The sequence below is a fragment of the Crinia signifera genome, chromosome 5, assembly GCF_055691185.1.
Source record: "Crinia signifera chromosome 5, ASM5569118v1, whole genome shotgun sequence".
NCBI classification, from domain to species: domain Eukaryota; kingdom Metazoa; phylum Chordata; class Amphibia; order Anura; family Myobatrachidae; genus Crinia; species Crinia signifera.
The window spans coordinates 77056663-77077698 of NC_139221.1; the positions used below are offsets into that span (position 1 = coordinate 77056663).

Genomic DNA, 21036 nt, shown 5'->3' on the forward strand with positions numbered 1-21036 from the left:
TATACTGGTGTTAAAACTGGCAGACACCGCTCCATGAATTTCCCAGATGCCTTCTACAAAAAATACCAAGCCACCCACACGAGTGGATATACATCATTGGGAGCGGAAGCCTATCCATCACCTCCAGCGGCAGCCCACAGCTCCGTAAGCATTGTGAGGATCTCCAGTATATAAGAAACAAGGGAACCATTCAAATCCATTGATATACAAGTATTGGTAATGTGCACTTACCTTAACTGCATGTGAGCAACCCACTTTATCCTCATCCATCTAATCCTGTGGCACGGGATTTCAATAGTCCAATTTAACACTTATTTTATTTTATTGTTTTCATATTGATTGTATGTGTAATTATATCTGTATATTACTTGTGGTCTTGTGAAAGGAAAAACCTTTTAACCAATATAAAATTTATACTGCTTTCCAATATTGTTTTTTGAAAATTATTTCCTAGCGCTGCTCACATGTGCATGAACGGATTCAGTACTGAATCCCGGCGGTCGGGATCCCGGCGTTCAGAATCCCGACGCCGGAATCTCGACAGCCGAAATGCCGACAAGGGGGGGACGTGGATCGCCCCCCCTTGCGGCTCGCTGCGCTCGTCACGCAGCGGGCCCGGTGCCTTGCTACGCTCGCCACACTAATTTATTCTCCCTCCAGGGGTGTCGTGGACACCCACGGAGGGAGAATGTGTCGGGATTCCTGCGTCGAGATTCTGAACGCCGGGATCCCGACCGCCGGGATTTTAACTGCATCCCGCGTGAACCCCTTTGTCCTTTTTTTCCAGTGAGGACTGACTACCCTCACATTATTGAGCAGCTGCTACACTAGAAACACAGCTACTGTCTAGGAGCGCCTGACTATTCTTTGTGAATACCTCTAAACGTGTAGCTATGTGATTATGCTTCAATGTAATCTGGATAAAACTGGAAAACTATTTTTTTTTTTACATTTTAGAATACTAAAAATTACATATGTTTATTAATAGAATTTAGGGTGCTGAAAATGAATACTACAATGAAATTGAAAGATTTGTTGCCGTTTTATAGTTATTCACATTTGTTGTTTTCCAAAATAAATAGCTTAATTTACATACACCACGTGAACAATAATACAACTCATTGCTTTTAATGCCAAGCCGCTTCTACACTATTTCCGGGACATGTCTGACAAGTGTCCAACATAGTCTGCTAGCACCGAAGCATTCCATTTCCCCTGGTATATCTTCTCCATCTCAGAAATATCCTGGTGAAAAAGTTAATTGTGTTCATCACTAATGGCGCTGCAGTTAGCTGGGAAAAAAATAAGTGAGAATAAAGAAAATGCATCTTCAAAGACATATTGCACCCAAGTCTGTTGCCACTCCTCGCTGTCCAGAGTATGCGTGGTCACGTACATTGTTGTTCACAGAATATTTCTTGAGAGTACATTGCAGGCCACCGAAAGACAACCTTCTCCAGGTGAGCAATATCACACAAACCATTCCTTGCATTCCTCAAAGCAACTATGGCAAATCATTTTTTCAGTTGAGAACTCCATCCTGTGAGCCATTTACCATTTAGGTAAAGCAAGGAATTCTTACACTATGAGGGTGATTCAACACTGCTCGCTAAGCAGCAGTTATTCATTGCATAGCGAGCGGCTTAACGCCACCCATTGCCTGGCAGAACAAACCCCGCACCCTACCCCCCCCCCCCCCCGCCATGGAATCTCCTCAGTACCATGCGAGGGCGTGTACCTGAACACATCCCCTTGCATTTGGTGTCCGCTGAAGACGGTGTGTCCCCATGGGATACTGTGACCTACGGGAGGGACAGCGGTACTATAATCTATAATTAGCAGGACTGTCCCACTGTAGTCTTGACAGTTTGGGGGTATGCCTTTATACTGTACATTATACATAATTCCACACATCCACACGTCTACTTTATGTACTTTGCATTCCTCAGCCTCTCACTAAACATGGGTGGTCATTTATAGAATTAGTTTAATAATACTAAGGGCTAAGTGTTACATTTTCCTTCTTTAGGGTCAGATTCTGAGTTGACTGATTTCTAAGTGAGGACACAAATAGCAAGTTTTTGGATACAGCTTATGCTTTAAAGGGAATTTACACATATGTATACTGTATGTCCGTCCTATTTTAAGTTTGACAGAACTCGAGTGCATACTGTATGTCTTTCTGTGAAATAAGGTGTTTCAGAGCAAGAATTTGGCAGTGATATTGTGATCACACAGAGCAACCCTGACTTGTGGGAATGTTATGGGTGTGTATAAAAAGCTCTATGTGGTTCAGTTATACAGTATGGGCTACAAAGAGAAGCCAGTGTATGACTTATCTCTTGCACCCCACATTGGCATCATTGGGTGTGAACAAAAATTGGTCCTTATACCCATGAATCCACACCCGACTGCTGGCATCCTGAACATAAAAATGCAGGGCAGGTTACAGTAGCTTAGGCTGCTAGGAGGGATGGTTAGGGGCGGCAGCGGGAAGATAAGTATACTTACCGGACCCATGTCATGATTCCCTCTTGCATGATGCATCCACCGATTATCCATATGTATTCCAACACAACACCCAATTCACAGAGACATGAAACACTGCTGATACAACCTAGCTTCTAATTCTACATTCGGTAGTGACATTCTGCTCTGTATATGTATATGTGTATTCATTCGAATTTATGCTCAATTGACAGAGCTGAGTAATCAACTCACTCAGCAGTGACATAACAAGGGTGTGGCATAACAAGGGTGTGTACCTATTAAACCAGTGCATTGGTGACGTCAGTTCATGGTCTAACATGGGCCACATAATTCCTATGAATTCTCCTGTGCTAGAGTCCCACATTCTCCTCTCCAGGAATAGAGCAATAATTGCTTCTGCTCCCCAGAACTTCTTTCTAATATACCCTGGCAACGGTAAATTGGGTCTCAAGTCACAATAGAGGATTAGCGATTATTATTAGCTATAAAAAAAAAATTGCTGAATAGAGACTCCATTTACAGTAACTTCTTTATAAGATATTTTGAGGACATTCAAATATATATCCTATAAGCTAGCCTTACTATTGCAATCATATTATATATTCCACTTACGTGGGTCCAGGTCAATGATGGAAAACAGCAGGAGCCTCAGGCTGAAAAAAGCCTCAGTGAAGTACAGCCAGCAGAGGAGGAATGAATAGCAATGATTTCATAGAAATGTAAGATAAATTCATCTAAGAAATAAAAATGTTTTAGAATTTATTTATTTGTGTTTCTTTGGTCAGATTTTGGAAAAGGTAATTTTGTGGGTAAGATACGGGGTATCCAATGGGTAAGGTACAGTATGGTGCCAGGGAATGAAAGTGGATGAGCTATAGGTTTAAGTAGCAATGATAAGGGAGGGGGATTTTAGCGGGTGCGGTACAGTATGGGGTCAGAGAGTGGTAGCGGGTGAGAGAGGTAAGTGGAGAGTGGATTTATGGTGCCTGCGAGGTGGCAAGTGAGTATTATTTCTATGGGTGAAGTATGGTTTCAGAGAATGGTAATGAGCTACTGGAATTACAGTATATGAAGTATGGGCACATTGTTTTATGGGGCTACATTTAAATTGGTTCACAGTTTACTGCAAAACATATGGCTACCTCACTTCATCTACACCCCTTTGTATCTATAAGACATTGTGAGTGACAGCTCTTCTCTGTAGCCAGGCATGCTGGCACACACATACGCCTGTTTCTGATGCTTCACTGATTGATGGATACAGTATGAGGTTTTCTCCAGTTGCTGACCTATGCAAATGAAGGACCAAATCCATAGCTATACATTTTGGTGCAGGCCCTCATAGGGAAGCAAAAAAAAAACCCTTCCCCCGTCAGGGGCGAATTTAGGGGTCAGGCCGCCCATAGGCACAACATTTTTGCCCCCCCCCCCCTTAATGTAATCATTACATGTCTTGATAAAGGGCTGTGCCCGAAACGTTGACACAAGTTACTGGAGTTTGACTTTCATTGCTTGAATCTGCCGCCAGTATTACTAAATCTTGGGAGTGCCATCCTGCCTCTTTGCTATATATATATATATATATATATATATATATATAGAGAGAGACGGGGAGGTGCGGCACTCACGACTTATTCTTTATCAAAGAAGATGCAGGGAGCCAATGTAAACAACGTTTCAAATTTTATAATTTTTCGTCATAAACCTGACGAAAAATTATAAAATTTGAAACGTTGTTTACATTGGCTCCCTGCATCTTCTTTGATAAAGAATAAGTCGTGAGTGCCGCACCTCCCCGTCTCTGTATGATACTTTATTGTGGAGGCACCGACTGAAGCAAGCTATCTGTTATTTGGAGTGCCTGACCGTCCTACAAATCCTATATATATATATATATATATATATATATATATATATATATATATATAAAAACAAAAAAAGCGTTCCTGCTCTGTGGTCCACGCTGTGCCTTACCATTGAACAGATGTACTTGTTGTGAAACTCCTGATGAAGGTCCTCAATGGACTGAAATGCTAATGTTATGTTGAGTATACAATTGTGTTTTGTTGCATATGAACTTCCAATTACATAGCTGATTTTATCTGCATTTACTAAAAGTCTGGAGAGTGCGTCCTTTTTTGTTTTTCATATATATATATATATATTATGTTATTTATAGATTACATACAAATGTAACTGTAGCCCACCTCAAAAAAATTTTAAGCAGTCTGGGCTGCTAACTTCATGGAGGACCCGGAGGGGGGGTGACCGGGAGTCGGAGAATTAACTTTATCTGCAGTCTCAGTCAGTCAGTCTACTGAGTGCAGGGAGGTTCGTGCTGCTCTGCTCAGCTGCTTTCCCCCTCCCATTGGATACACAGCAGCCAATATGCTGTGTGCATACAGTAGCCAATGGGCGCTGGTGGCAGTGAGCCAGAGCAATTCAGCACACCCAGCGGCGGAGCCGGACGCGCAGGGGGACAATCGGACCAAGAAGATCGCTGGTGATGTACTATGTATGGCAGAGCGGGTGGGCAGCGGCGGGTGATGAGAGGCGCTGCCGCCGACATATGATGAATCATGTCGGCGGTGGCGCCGCTTGTCACTTGCCACTGCCCACCTACTCTGCCATGTTGCTATTTAAAAGGATGTGACCCTGACGTGCCGCCCTTGATAGGTGCCGCCCTGAGGCCCGTGCAATTTGAAAAGTAGTTTGGAATATGGGCCATCAACAGTGGCAACCTGGGAGTGCTTAAAAATCATCCCATGGTGGCACTTTTCATGGTATCCTCCCTTTTCTGTTTTGCACATCGATTCCTTTGACCTGATCATTTGTCTGGGCAGTAACATTTTTATACTTCATGCTGGATGGATGAGGGACCTACATTTTCAGGACACTAATTATTTGTCATTGGGCTGTATTATTTTTTTATTGAGTGGCATGTCTGCCCTTATAGGTTCTTCGACTCAAGATCAAGGTGGGTGGCCCGGTCCTGAGGTTCCGATCAGAACATTGTGACAGTTGAAGGATGTAAGAATGTATAAATTATCGCATCTTCAGACAGAGCTTTCAAGAAATCCTTTTACCACAACTCTCAGGGTATTTTTTTTTGTGAAAAAAAAACCTGGAGATTGTGACCACACATATGCTGCCTCTGGCTAACTCATGTTCCACTTACAATTATTGTACCTACAGACAGGACCTGTAATCCAGGAGGGCAGCCAGACACCTTATCCTGTGCTCCACTGTGAGCTCTAAATCTGTAAAATGAGATGCCAACTTTAAAGCATAACTTTATTACACCAGAGGTCACAGCAGGAGCACAGCAATCATATGACCAGCTGCCCAGAGTGGACCAGAGTGGACCATCAACACACATGGCTGATCACAGGGGCCAGATGCGCGCTCAGCAGTAAAGGGGTATTGGAACCAGTAGGAAGCCTGGATATTGCTTCTGTCGACCTAGACACTATCAACCGTTTTGGGCTGACCTAGACACTTTTCATTGTCGACCTACTATACCACACTCATAATTAAACCCCTTTAATTTTGGTTCACTCCTTCTGCCAAATTCCTTCTTATATGGACAAAACTATGTGCACTGCAGGTGGGGCAGATGTTACTTGTGCAGAGAGAGTTAGATTTGGGTGGGGTTTTACTTCAAAGTGAGATCTATATTGCAGTGTAAAATTAAAGCAGCCAGTATTTACCCTGCACAGAAACAAATTAACTCATCCAAATCTAATTCTCTCTGCAAATTTTACATCGGCCCCCCTGCAGTGCACATGGTTTTGTCCATCTAAAAAGGAATTTGCCAGAAGGAGTGAACCAGAATAAGGCCCTAAGAGCTACAATAACAGTTCATAAATGTTATTAATTTTAGATTTGCCACATATACTGTATGAACCATTGATCAAACATCCTATCAACACAACTTCTTATTCTTTTTATTATGGCAGCTACTTTATAGTAAGAAAACATGAAATATACTGTATTATGAAATATAAATATGCTGAAAACAGTACAGTATCTACAGTAGATTACTGCAGTCTATGTCAATAAGTGTCTTTAAGACAATATACTTTTTTTCTAGTAAGTGTGGATCTCTGTGCAAGTGTGATCCCATCATGGTGGCGTGCAAAGGAGTATGGACACAACCTTTCTGGAAAGCAGTGACAGGAGAATTTCTGGCCATGTTGATATTTGTTTGTTTGAGCCTCGGTTCAACTATCAACTGGAGTTCAAAGGAAAATCCTCAACCGGCAGATCTGGTCCATATTGCACTCTGTTTTGGACTTAGCATTGCAACCCTTGTACAGTGCTTTGGACACATCAGCGGAGGCCATATTAACCCAGCAGTGACTATTGCAATGGTTTGCATGAGGAAGATCAGCATTGCAAAGTCAGCCTTTTATATCGTTGCCCAGTGTGCAGGAGCCATTGCAGGAGCGGGGATTCTGTACTTAGTCACCCCATCACAAGTTGCTGGCAATTTTGGAGTTACCAAGGTAATTATGAGACCAGATCTGTTTCTTTTCTGTGCAAATCACTGCTCTTGTGTACACAGGGTACGTTACATGTCTCTTGTAATACTGTATAAAAACTGGTATTTAAAGCATGGATTTATGAGTTACTGAATGTACTGAATTTTTTTTATATTACATTTTTGGACTGGTAAAAAAAATGATAAACATCCAATAAAGACAGCTTAAATCTAAAATATGAATTATGAACCCTAGGGTAATCCAAACCAGATCTTGGTTCGAATCAGAACCAAACCGCACATCTTTACTTAAAATTAGTTTAGAATCCTTCTGATTGAACTGCTTAAACAGCAACTAAATTTGTCTCCTCATTTTCCTGTGCTCATATTGGGCACAGGTTCCAGCTAATAGGTCTCCATGTGGTCTACATGCATTAGGTAGTCATGTACAAAAGGAGGACATGATCAAAACGTCATATAAAAGGTTGACAGTGCTTAAGGTCCACAGATTGAAAAGGTCAACAGGTTGAAATAGCCAACACACACATATAGTCAAGAGTTTTTTTGTTTGTATTTTTGGTTTCATCCATCCATTTACTTCCAAGTTGACTATGATTGGGAACAGTAACCTGCACCTAGTGCTACAAGGCACCTTGCTGGAAGCATGGCAAGTGAAGCGAGCTGTGCAAGGGGACACAGTACAGTAATTTGGCTTATATGTTGTTAAATTTACAGAATCACACCAAAATATGTATCAACCATCCCCATGTAGACCTGGTTACTGTGTCAACCTTTTGTACCTGTTTACCTTTTGTTTTGTTAAAACTTTTCATGTCGACCAAATTACCTTGTCGACCTTTTGACCGAGTCGATTTACACCCATTGAGCACAGGACCAGAATAGCAATGAGGAAGATGAGACTACAGCCACAGGCCTCCACATAAAAATAGAACTATCATGATGACAGCATGATCATGGGAAGACATTCAGCTAGATACACCGTTGGCTATGAAACATAAGTATTAATACCGTTTTATTTGCAAAATGATGCAATTATTCCACTTTAAATATTTATGGAGAGATTGAGGCTGATAGTGTAAGAGGCACATCTGCCCACATGGCACAGGACATACCCAAACCACAGGACACACCCACACCACATACTCAGAATAGGTCCTACTCTGTGACTTTATTGAAGCCCTGTTTGGGCATAATTTAGAGCTACACATAGAGATGCTCTTTTTAGTATTTAAGATACACACAACCCTATGTCTAGGTCGGTAGTCAATAGGTTGACCTCATATGGTCATTATTGATTCATCTGGAACAATGATGCATAAATCATTATTATTGGTTCCAAAAAAGTCATCTGGTTTAGGAAGGTCAAAAATTATATGACTTAGTGAATGCACTTTAAGATCTGCGTAATATTAGAGTCATGTACCTATCTTATGTCTGATCAGGAAACTGTACTTGCATGTTAATGCCGCAGATCGAAAAAAATGGCACAACCAGTGCAGCTCTTATTACAGGTTGAAGTACTGAAGTATACATGTGTAATAAGTCAATTTTGAATGCTTAGGAATACAAATAATTGACAAAAATAAAATTAAATTACAATAAAAAATAACCTGAAACTCCTGGATAGTATAATGTATGGATTTCAGAATATTTAAATTTTTTGGCACATTCACCTGGTCCCAGGTGGTCCCCCACCATCCACGACAGCCATGGGGTCAGGGGATGCCTCTAAAGACAAACCAAATGGCTGCCGTAGGTGTCGTTGACATCAGGGGACCACCGGGATACCCGATGGTATGAAAAATGGTGGGGGGAAACCCCAAAATATTCTGAAAACTTTTTTTCCCAGGGAAATTTCGGTTTTCGGATATCCGGATAACGGATACTCAACCTGTACTATCTAAAGAAAATGAAAAACTAATAATGTATACAAGTAAAAATTATTTTACTATTACAGAGCAATACAATATCATTCTCATGCTAGCTTACAAATATTGGGGTCAATTCAGCACATTATGGATAACTACCAGAGTTATTCAATTGACTACGCTGTTATGTTGGTTCCTGTGACTTAAGCTAAGTGTTTAGTTGTGAGAACCGACATTCTCAGACTTATCTTCCTGCTGTGATGTTTTCGCGCCACGCTAAAGGCAAAAGAAAGCAGAGCAGCACAAGTTTAGTCGAATTTCCATTTGCTGCCCAGAAGGGGAGCAAGAACAATAGATTTGACCCCAATCAATATGTATAAAAAAAAATTATGGTACTTGTGAATTATCACGGCGCCCATCGCATAGCAGACCATAAGGCATGCGATGGTATGCGATGCAATATTGCGCGATATTCCCCAATGTCATTCAATGTTAAAATTGTATGGCATTGTATATGGCATACAATGCCGTACAATGCGATACGATTATAAATTGTATAAGCACCCTAATGGGTGCTTACAATGTTAAATGCACCCCCACGCCACCCCCACTATTAATGTGAACCCGAAGCGTGGTGAGCGCAGCGGTACGCATCCTCCGACCTTTTCATACCCCCACTATCCACGTCGGCGTGGAGTTGATTTTATATAGTGTGGCGAGCGGACGCGCATTACTTCACAGGTGTATGCGTCCCCTCGCGGGGCGCGCTGCGCTCGCCACGCTTCGGGCTCGGTGGCTCGCTGAACTCGCCACACTATATAAAAAGTCAACTCCACGCCGACGTGGATAGTGGGGGTATGAAAAGGTCGGAGGACGCGTAACGCCGCCCCTCGCGGGCTCGATGCACTCGCCACGCTTCGGGTTCACAATCATACTGGGGGGGTGGCATGGGGGTGCTTTTAACATTGTAACCACCCATTAGGGTGCTTAAAAGCACCCATTAGGGTCCTTATACAATTTAACATTGTATAGGGGGCTTACATCGCATTGCATAAATATAAATAAATAAGTAATAAATATCTGGGCACCCGATGCGATTGATTGTATGCCTTAACTTAAGGCATACAATCAGATGCGATGGACGCGATTTTCCGGAAAAATCGCGTTGATCGCATTGCGACCAAATCGCATGCAATGCGATACGGTTTTTCCATAGGATTCAATGTTAAATGTTCCTGTTCATATCCCCACTATCCAAGTGGGCATGGAGTTGATTTCATATAGCGTGGCGAGCGCAGCGAGCCACCGAGCCCGAAGCGTGGCGAGCGCAGCGAGCCTCGTGAGGGGACGCGGATTACTTAAAATGTATTCTGCGTCCCCTCACGGGGCTCGCTGGGCTCGCCACGCTATATAAAATCAACTCCATACCCACTTGGATAGTGGGGATATGAACAGGACCATTTAACATTGAATCCTATGGAAAAATCGCGTTGATCGCATCGCATGTGATTTGGTCGCGATACGATCGACACGATTTTTCCGACCTGATCAAAAAACCGGGCGCCCAGATATTACACAAGTACCCATGTAAGTGCCCTTGTGAGGCTGTTTATTATATAGAGGGAAGTTGAGCTATATACTATATATACTGTATGTGCCTTTTTGTTATTTTTATAGGTGAATGAGATGATCTCCCCTTTCCATGGGCTACTGGTTGAATTGATAATCACCTTCCAGCTGCTTTTTACTATTTGTGCAAGCTGTGATTCAAAGCGCAATGACATCACTGGATCTGTAGCCTTAGCAATTGGCTTTTCCGTTGCCATAGGCCATTTATTTGCAGTAAGTATGGCACCAATATATGCAGACTGTATTATGGAATGTTTTATTCATTTTATTTGATGTTGATTTTGAGCAAACAGCTAATCTAAGCTTTTGTGACTGTGTGGAGCACTGTACTGTAGGTACATTTATATTACTGTACTGTAGGTACATTTATATTGATGGTGTACATTCTGAAGAAGTTTGATGATCCATAACTGAAAATCTTTCCAAATTTGTATCTTCTGAGAAAACATTAATGGCCACACTGGAGGATTTTGAGCTGGGAGGAGTTCAGTTTTGTAGCCTGAGCTTCTTTCAGCTCAAGAGCCGTCCATTGTGCATGGGCAAGTGAAGTGCGGTGAGCACTGATGCGCACGTCCGCATCCTCACTGGTGGCCGCCATTTGTCTGCTGGTTTCACCAGCAGACTGAAAGGCTTTCCATAGCTTCCTACTATAGAAAGATGTTCACAGCGGCAAAAATCGCTGGGCGGGGGAAAATCTCACAGTGTGTATGCACCTTTAATCTTTGATGAGGGCAAATAAAGCTTATGAAATGCTTTAAGGGGGTTAGGTCGACCAAATAAAGGTCAACATACATTGGGTCGACCACTGAAGGTTGACAGGCCTTAGGTTGACACAGACAAAGGGTCAAAATGCCTTAAGTCGACAGGGGCAAAAGGTTGACACATGCATTACGTTGACATTGGGAATGTCGACAGTTAGAATGTCGACATTGGTTTTCGCATTTTTATCCCGAATGTCGACATAGTTGACATGGACAATGTATCAGTGCACTGCGTCCCCTCGCGTGGCTCGCTGAACTCGCCATGCTACATCACATTATTCTAGTCTCCCCCATGCCCTAGTGTATGGCAGAGCATGAAATACTGCCTGTCGGGTTGTGTCAACCTAAGGCCTGTTGACCTTGAGTGGTCAAACCAATGTACAGTACAGTATGTCAACCTTAATTATGTCGACCTAATGACCGTGTCCGCTTTAAGGGGATACTAATGCCGGTCATCAAGTTGTCAGTAATCAAGGTATTGATGAAAATTTTATAGTGGAATAAATGTATATTTTTTTTAGCGCAAATTATATATGTATCCTCCACAAAAGGTTAAAAGGATAAAGTTGGCTAATTGTGGCAATTGTGTGGGGACAGACAGCATGGGTTCTCACTGACATAGACACAACCCGACCCAGCAACAGGCTAGACTGATGTACTTACAGCACTTGTTTGCCTACTTTGCATTTTCCATAGCAATAGAAGCCTAGTGGGGACATTATTTATTTATTTATTATTTATTAACAGTTTCTTATATAGCGCACACATATTCCACAGCACTTTACAGAGTATAGTTGCCCATTCAGATAAGTCCCTGCCCCAGTGGAGCTTACAATCTATATTCCCTACCACGTGTACACGCACACACATTCATTCTAGGGTTAATTTTGTTAGAAGCTAAATAACCTACCAGTATATTTTTGGATTGTGGGAGGAAACCGGAGTACCCGGAGTAAACCCACACAAGTCCCACTGATGTAATGCCACACAGCCCCAGACAGCTCTGCATTGGCCAAATTCCTGTATCTAATGAAAGCTCTGAGCTCCTTCCAACACCCTTGATGGTGTTTTATTTTTCCATTCTTGTGGCATTCAGAATCTACTTGGGTATGCTAACACTTGTAGAACTACAACTACACATGTATGCAGGGCATTGTAGTACTTGTAGAACTGGAAGTACATGCCATCATGCAATGTCACTGAGACCTATATGGCACAGGGAAATAACAGGACTTTTGCTTCTTGATAATTCAGTTCTGTGGGGCTGATTTAGCTCTGCCATTTTGCAGCCCTGGCAATTATCGGATGATCTTGTATGTGTACGATCCGCAGTGTGCAAGAGTGAGCCGTCTATGTGAGCAAAGCCAGTGATGGACATTCTACAGTTGAGTGACAGGTGGTGGGCTTTTGGGGGCAATCACCAGCATTTTCTGGGAATGCCCTGGAAAATGCTGATGTCAGCAGCAGCCTCCTAATGGGTTCCCCTTTGTACATAGCTGCAAACAAATGGTGGAGCAGCGTTTACCTGATCACTGAGCTTCAAAGGTTCACAGCCCAGAAATCAGGACTGAATCAGGCCCTGCATGTGGAGAAATATGTTGAGGATACAGAGCCACCTGCTGATATCAGCCTTTGCTTGCCAGCTGTGGGGGCCTATGTGCTAGTGCTCGATGGAGAGTGGAGAAGTTAGCCAGTAGAGAAGTTCCCCATGGCAACCAATCAGCTTTAAAGTAACATATATCAAGTGCATTCTGTAAAATGACATGTAGCATCTGATTAGTTGCCATGGAAATAGACGTTTATACTCCTAGTGGATGAGAGTTGTGTTTCAGCACTGTTGGACCACTGCTTGCTCACGCTCTAAAGTGCTGGTAGCTGAGGAACAGAACGCCCTGACCATGGCAGTAATCTGTGGCACTCACATTGACAGAGACTTTGGGTCTGATTCAGACCTGATCGGTCATCTGCAAAGTTGCAGATGATTACAAGTAGTTAGCCACTGCCCAGGCAGAGAGAGAACCCGCCCTGTGTAAATCTATGAGAGAATTGCGATAATGTAGCAATCTGGTATCCTGTAGTGCATCCATACGCAATTCGCTCACCATCAAATCATTTTCCCAGTCTGTGCAAATGTGAGTAACTCTGACTCTTCCACAATTCTGCGACAGAGACAGGATGTTCAAGGCAAGTGTTGACGTCAAAAAACCCTCCCTTAAAATGCTGACTCCCAATAAACTGCATGTTACCACTACAAAATGCAGACTTGCTGTTTGTCAAATTGCGATGAGATTGCAGTTAGATAGTTTTGCAATTTCTGTCGCAATCTTAGCTTGTGTATGCTCTCTATAATACATATGCATGTTCAGTTATTCTCGGGCTAGCCCTGTATAATACTAGGTTCCTCATCAGCGGTGAAGCTAGGTGCCTTCTCCTCCAGGCTACAGCCAGCGCTTGGGAAGGCTGATGACGCTGCTGTAGCCAGGGAGGAGGGAGTGAGTCACTCTGCGTAGCAATGGCAGGTGACTCTGGGAGGAGTCTGGAGTGCTGCTGCGCTGCCCGGAAGCCGGACCGAGCAGCAGCAGCAATTTAGAGAGGACGGAGTGAGTCAGCCGCCCGGCCTCTCCGTCCGTGACGCTTGGCGGCAGGGACCGCCGGACGAGCAGGTCAGGAGGCAGGCACCGGGCAGGGCAGCCGCCGGCGCACGCAGCCTGCCGTTAGTACTATTTAGTATGATACTTGTGCAGGGATCATTTGTGGAGGGGGGGCGGGCCGGTGGCGCCATTCGACCAATCCGTGCCCGGAGCATGAGCTCCACCCTTCCTACGCCTCTGATCCTCATATGGCTATGCAAACTGGAGATTTCAGTAGCAACATGGCTGCTATGTTTTTATACCTACATGATAGCATCTGATGGCATATATTGTGGCATATGTGCAACCTGATGATATTTACTCATTGCATGAACAGCTACATTGCGTACAAACATGAATTAAAACCATAATTATTTGTTCATGCTGCATTACATAAACATTATTTGTTATCCAATACACTTTTAGAAATAACTGATTACACCATTTGTTATTATTACTGTATTTCCAGTAATCGTTTTTTGGATGTTTTTTAATTTCTTCATTAGATCAATTATACAGGATCTAGTATGAACCCAGCAAGATCTTTTGGACCAGCAGTTATTATGAACAAATGGGAAAACCATTGGGTAAGACCAGACAAATGTATTAATACTACCATATAATATGTGCAATGTATTACTATGACCAGTCCAGTTACTTAACTATTGTAGTGGTTGTATTGAAGATAAACCAGGTACAATAAACTGTTGCACACACTGATAGATAGAGCAGAACTTGAATGGAGTAGGAAATCATACAACCCACCCTAAATCAGCATGTTATTGCAGGTCTCGCTGTAGCTAAGACTACTGTATTTCACTGTGGCACTCTCACACAGTCTCAAGATGCCTCTGCACGTGCTCAATAGTACCCTTAACACCCATCTTGGTATAGGAAATGATGTCATGAGCCAATGTTGTAGCTCATTAGTTTATTTATGTCTGTTCTGTGGTCTTTCCAGTCTGTTTCTGGTAATGGACTCTCTGGGGGCCTCCACTGGTGATTCTGTGCCTTTGCAACTCAATCCTCCGTGGGTTGCTCTATGCACAAGACTGTGGATTAATGACCTTGTTATCTCAGTCAGTGGCAGCATTAGGACTGGGGAGCTGGGCTGGATCTTTCCCAGGTGATTGATCACCTGAGCCCTTTTTAAGGCATTCTCCCCAGCACTGCCCCTTCGGTGATAGTTTTCTGTTTCCTGTAGGTCACCTGTCAGCTTACTATGTTATCCTCTGTTACTGGATTTCCAGTTATTTGTTCCAGATGTCTCCTGCGGCCCACCTTTGTCAGTCCTGGTTCTGTAAGAGTCCATTTTGGGTTAGACATCTGCCCTGCTTGCTCCATGCTCCTGGTTCTTGTGGTCCTGGTCCCTGCGATCCTGGTCCGGGTTCCTTTTGTCCTGGTTCCTGCCATGCTCCTTTTGGGTCTGCCCAGTGTCTCATCTCCTGTGTCCACTTGTGTCCTTCCCGGTCCGGTTCTGGTACCGTAAGTGCTTCAACTGGAGCCTTTGGGTTACTTTTTTTTTACTTTGCCTGTTTCTGTGCCCTATTGCTGTGGTACTTGTCTGGTTTTCCCTGGGTCCACCAGGAAGGTGGCACAGGTCGTACATCAGCGTACATTTACCCCATCAGGGTTCTTTCTTGTGGTTTGTCCTTGTTCTCTCTTAGTGTGGTTTGCTGTGCATTGTGTGGTGTTATTTTATATTGCCTTGCTTTCCTGTATTTGCGACTCGGCCGCATGTGGTCTGCGACATGGTCACCAACTCATTTCTGTTTCCCCGGTATTGGCTTGGGAGCCGTTAGCTAGTGTCATCCCAGTGAGGCCCTGTTAGCCAGTTTCTCCTTTTGGTCTGCTCTGAAGAATTGCGAGTACCTTGTCCACCATAAAATCTGGTTGCACCGAAGTGGCCGTCCTAAACAGCAGTCACAGCTGTGGCCGTCCTAAACAGCGGTCACAGCTGTGGGTTCACAACCAAAACAGAATGTACTACAGTACTTCAAGTGGTGTTGTAGCTTTGTTTGCTGATAATATACAGCTTTCACATATGGGTTTCTATGTGTTAATCGCTGGCATTCCTGTGATTATCCTATTCTGTAGCTTTTGAACTTTGTAGTATTCAAAGTGACCAAATCTTCTATGCCAGAGTTCGGGTGACTGTGAGTGAGTTGTCATCATAATATACAGCAAGGACTTACAATTGCTGACACATTTTACCTGTAGCTATGGCTGTTCCTTTTCTGCGTTGCACACTGCACTTTACATTAGCAAAGTAAACTCGTGGCCTCTCTGTTTTAGAACTCTTATGGCTATAAGATTTGTTCCCATTTCTAATATGTAAAGCCTATCTTGGATTCTTGGATCCAATTTTAAAGCAGGCATTCATTTTTCTAAATTCTGTAGCTGAATGTACTTGAGTCACATTTGGTGAATCACTCCACACTATATTTGAAATGTCTTGTTGCACCCAAATATATAAACCAGCAATCTTTTCTGTTCTTTTTTTCTTATTTGTAACAATTAGGGCTGAATGATCTTTGCCATTGTGTCACAACGGAAGGTGGTTGTGGATCTGGATCAGGCTGCTCTCTTGGAGCAGGCTGTATCTGAGAAGCTGAGAACTTAGCCAGCAGAATGTAGGACCTACACATAAACTTGTTTGCTGTGAGTGTTGACTAAACTCCTAGGTGAAGGCGCACAGCCTAACTGCCCTGTGGCTTTTTCGCCAGGGACCCCACAAGGAGTTTTGGACTATGCTGGATCTAAACAGCAGGTCATAACCCCTTGCTAGAAGTACGCACAATGGACAAGAAGATGAAGGTTAAGAATTTGCTGTGAGTAGGTTTGGATTCAGGAAACCTGGAACTGCTACAACTGACTTGAAGAACTAAGGAAAGCCGACTTGGCTAGTGATCGGAGTCCGGGAACACCGGATACTTGTAACGCAGAGTCGCAAATTTGGCTATGCAACAGTTCAGGGATGCTGTAGACAAAGGGTAATGGAAAGGGCAGATTTGGCAAATAATGACTCCGGGAATGCCGGGTAACTGAAATAAGCCATCACGCTACATAACGGAATCCAGAACAATTGGAACTCATGAAAACTGAAACAGATGTATGCCTTCTTGGCATATGCAGGACCATGAGCTAGGTAAGGAGACCTCATGGAGAAGAATGGTGGGCCGGTGTTGGCCCGAAGGTAGAGTTGCCAATATCAGAGAAAGCCCTGGTATCAAACAGGGCAGCAGACCTGGCAGACAGGTACCAGACTGGATCAGAACTGGTACTGAGCTTGTACTGACTGGTAACGGACTGGACAGGAGAGTTACAGAGCTGGTACTGACTGGTTATGGACTGGACAAGAGTGATATAGAGCTGGTAGACTGGTAATGGACTGGATAGGACTGTTACGTAGCTGGTACTGACTGGAAATGAACCAGAAAAGACAGGTACAGTCTCAGTGGGTACTGACAATGAACTTTGCAACTAGGAAGTTGTGCCAGCCTAGATGAAATCCTACTGCTGGGTTTTAACCCCACTGCAGTACAGTGATTGGCCCTGAGACCTTAGACAGAGGATACAAGAGGACCTGGCCCTCAGGTCACATGACCTGAACAATATGGCGGCGCCCAGTCCCGGAAGCCGGACCATATGTATATGATTCATATTATTTTGCTTACCTACAATTACTTTGTGACCTATCATGTGACAAGTGAGGCACTTGTACTAGAGTAGATGTTTCAGAATGTTTCTCTTTTGTATGCAATGCAGTAGTCTCAGCATGATTCACAGGGCACATGTTCTTGGAAATGTAGTAACTTTGCTCTGACTTTATCTATGTGTTGTTCTACTGTGCTTGCCTTCAATGCCACAAATATGAATCGAACTCAGGTTTCACAACATTACTGAGCAATCTCTTTATCATCTACCATTGTGGCCCCTTAATCCTTGTTGCAATGTATTTGCACACGTATCACATAAGAAACTATTTACACCTCTATACCTCCAATCTACCTTTATGCCATCCATATGCCCAGCACCGCTCCCAGTACTACCTGACCCTAACCCCCTCGTTGACACCAGTACTGCTTCAATTACTATAGAATCTTATTAACTCCATAAAACAAGCTAAGCCAAGTTTAACCTGCCCATAACCCTCTACTTGATCTCAGTACTGCCCCAGCTGCTATCTAACCTTACACTCTTCCTACCCCCACTACTATCTGTCCTAACCCCTTCTAGCTCCCTAGTACTGTTCTAACTGCTGCCTGCCCTCATCCCCTGTAATATGTGATGGACCTCAGAAATAGTGTAGTAGGTACCCAATTTTTTAAAGTGAGGGGTCTCTGGGACCCACAATATTTTTTTCACTCCGCACAATCACTGATGACTTTCAAAAAAAGGCAAACAAAATAGGTCACATGAGGAAGATGGGGGACAGATACATAGTGACATAGTAACATACAGTAGTGTGTGAGGTTGAAAAAGACATATGTGCATATTATACTATAGTATCCTATCTACAGCATTCCCTGAGCTCTTGGCTGAAATGTACCCTACTGGACCTCTCACTATGCATTATAATTAATGGTTGTATCCCCAGATGTCTTTATTTGCTTGAAATTGGTCCAACTTTCTTAAATATATTAAGTGATCGGCCATCACAAACTTTTTTGGTAGATAATTCTACATCTTAACAGCCCTAACTGTGAAGAACCCTTTCCTTCACTGCATGTGAAATCACATTCCTCCAGCCTTGAGGGATGCCCACGTGTCCTGTGCATAGACCTCATGGTAAATAGACCACCTGGCAGTTCTCTGTATTGGCCCTTGATGTATTTATAGATATTAATCATGTCCCCTCTTAAGTGCCAATTTCCCAATGTAAACATTCTCATCCTGACTAACTGTTCCTCGTAGTCCAACCCCTCTAAACCCTTAATCAATTTGGTTGCCCTTCTCTGGACCCTCTCCAGTTCCATAATTTTTCCAACATTTTTTAAGATGAGGTGCCCAGAACTGGGCACAGAATTCCATGTGGGCCTTACTAATGCTTTATACAGGGGTGATACCACTATATCATCCCTAGCCTCTATACCTATTTTTATGCAGATAAGAATCCTGTTTGCTTTTGCTTCTGCTACTTAACAGTGAGATGATATGAAAGCTAGAGGATCCTGCTCATGAGATCTTACTATCTAAGGAAGGAGGTAATCACACACACACACACACACTCTCGCTTATCTCCTGGAATAGGCAGAGTCCAAGTAGAGGGCCAGGCAGTTTGTTTTCCAGATATATCACAAAGATGAGATCATCCTCAATAGCAAACCTGGTTTATTATTATTTATTAACAGTTTCTTATATAGCGCAGCATATTCCGTTGCGCTTTACAATAGGAGACAGTGATACAACAAACTGGGTATTTACAGACAATCAAAGGTATGAGGGCCCTGCTCGCAAGCTTACAATCTATACCTTGCCATGACAAGGGTGGCCAGGGCTCTCTGATACCATCTTGAGGGGTGTTAATTTTGTTTTCCTCACCAACCAATCCCTCCTGAAGTGGTTGCCAGTGCTCACATGATGACATTGAACCTTGATGATAGACATTTTCTGTTAAGGTTCATTTCCATCCAGGGCACTGGCACCATAATGCAAATATTTACTAGCCACTGGACTTCTGGCCTTCTTCTATGAATTGTCTGAGACAACGTTTGAGGTATGTGGTATCAACCATACTATATATGGGGTAGGTGCTAACTTCTCCAGAAGCATAGTATAACTAAATCCCTTTCTTATAAGGCCCATGGAGTGATCTGATGACCAAACAGTACAATGAAATAAAACAGATATAATACATTATTCATAAACTTTTTTTTCGGGCATTCAATTTTACAGATAATAACCATTTTATGTATTTCTTAGGTCTATTGGGTTGGACCAGTGGTAGGCGCAGTACTTGCAGGTACCCTCTATGAATACATATTCTGTCCAGATGTTGAGTTAAAGAATCGCTTAAAAGACGTCTTGACTAAGGCAACTCAACCATCCAAGGGGAAATACAGTGAAGTTGAAGAGAGTAAAAGTCAGATCGAGTCAGATGATCTATTACTGAAAACAGGGACTGTTCATGTTTTGGATGTGACAAAAGAAAAAGACCCCACCGGCGAGGTATTATCTTCGGTATGACTAGCACCAGTCACTGGGGCCAAAGAAAAGACATCTACAACATCACCAAAATATTTTTCAATTAGAGAAACTGATATATTATAAAGCAGCAATATGACACAGTATAAAACACGTAACTAAACTGATATATTACTAAACTTATATCAAAATATGCTATTATGTAAAGTCTGTATCACTGTATAACATATTTATATATTAGTTCTATGTCCTTTCGGCAAAATCTAAGGTAAATAAGAGTGATCCTTAATTTAACAAGAAGTCAATATTGAGCCTAAAAGCTGCCCGTTTAGCATTTAGATTGACAGTGCACATTAGTTTAGAACACCCACTAGCAAATTCAAACAAATGGTTTCCCCTCTGGCACATAATTGGCTGTTGTCAGCACTGATTAAGATGTGCCCCTATTTAATCACTATCCAGGAGCACTGTAACAGCAGATGGGCAAAACAATGAAAGTTAAAATATGAAATAATTATTAAAAATGTATTTTTGCACAAAAAAAACACAGCATCTCACTTTTTGTTAATTACAGCAAAGTTTTGAAAAAGTAGTTTACAGATGAAGAAATAGGTTGAAAAAACATCAAATGGCTTCAGGAAAAGAGAAAATCTTTAAGCACCGTTCTATCTTTCCTGCCCATGTATCTCTCCCTTTTGTTTGATCTGTTGAATGACTGCAGCAATTTATCAGGACCACGCAAAATAGTCTGATTCACACACTAAAAATAGGAAAGTCAGCTCTGTTAGTTTAATAAACGATTGTCTGTTTCCAGTGTATGTTATAAGTGTTATAAGCATTATATATATATATATATATATATATATATAAATATATATATATATATATATATATACTGTATTTATATATATATATATATATAATATAATTGTAATTATTGCCTTTTTAAATGTTTTTGATGTTTATCTAATACTTTATCAGCTTTTCGGATCATATTTCACATAAAC

The 21036-nt window shown here is 42.4% G+C and overlaps 1 protein-coding gene across 1 annotated transcript; it reads left to right on the plus strand.

Annotated features, from left to right (window-relative positions):
- Positions 1–6590: 6590 nt before the first annotated feature.
- On the plus strand, positions 6591–20781 carry AQP4 (aquaporin 4). The gene is made up of 4 exons (XM_083186254.1): positions 6591–6998; positions 10540–10704; positions 14389–14469; positions 19808–20781. Exons 1-4 carry the CDS (start codon positions 6618–6620, stop codon positions 20069–20071), a joined length of 891 nt encoding a protein of 296 aa, XP_083042380.1. The 5' UTR covers positions 6591–6617; the 3' UTR covers positions 20072–20781.
- Positions 20782–21036: the final 255 nt, after the last annotated feature.

Coding starts and splice junctions, on each gene's coding strand:
- AQP4 (XM_083186254.1), top strand. CDS start 6,618: ATGGTGGCGTGCAAAGGAGTATGGACACAACCTTTCTGGAAAGCAGTG. Junction 10,705..14,388: donor CCATAGGCCATTTATTTGCA/GTAAGTATGGCA, acceptor TTTCTTCATTAG/ATCAATTATACAGGATCTAG. Junction 14,470..19,807: donor ACAAATGGGAAAACCATTGG/GTAAGACCAGAC, acceptor TGTATTTCTTAG/GTCTATTGGGTTGGACCAGT.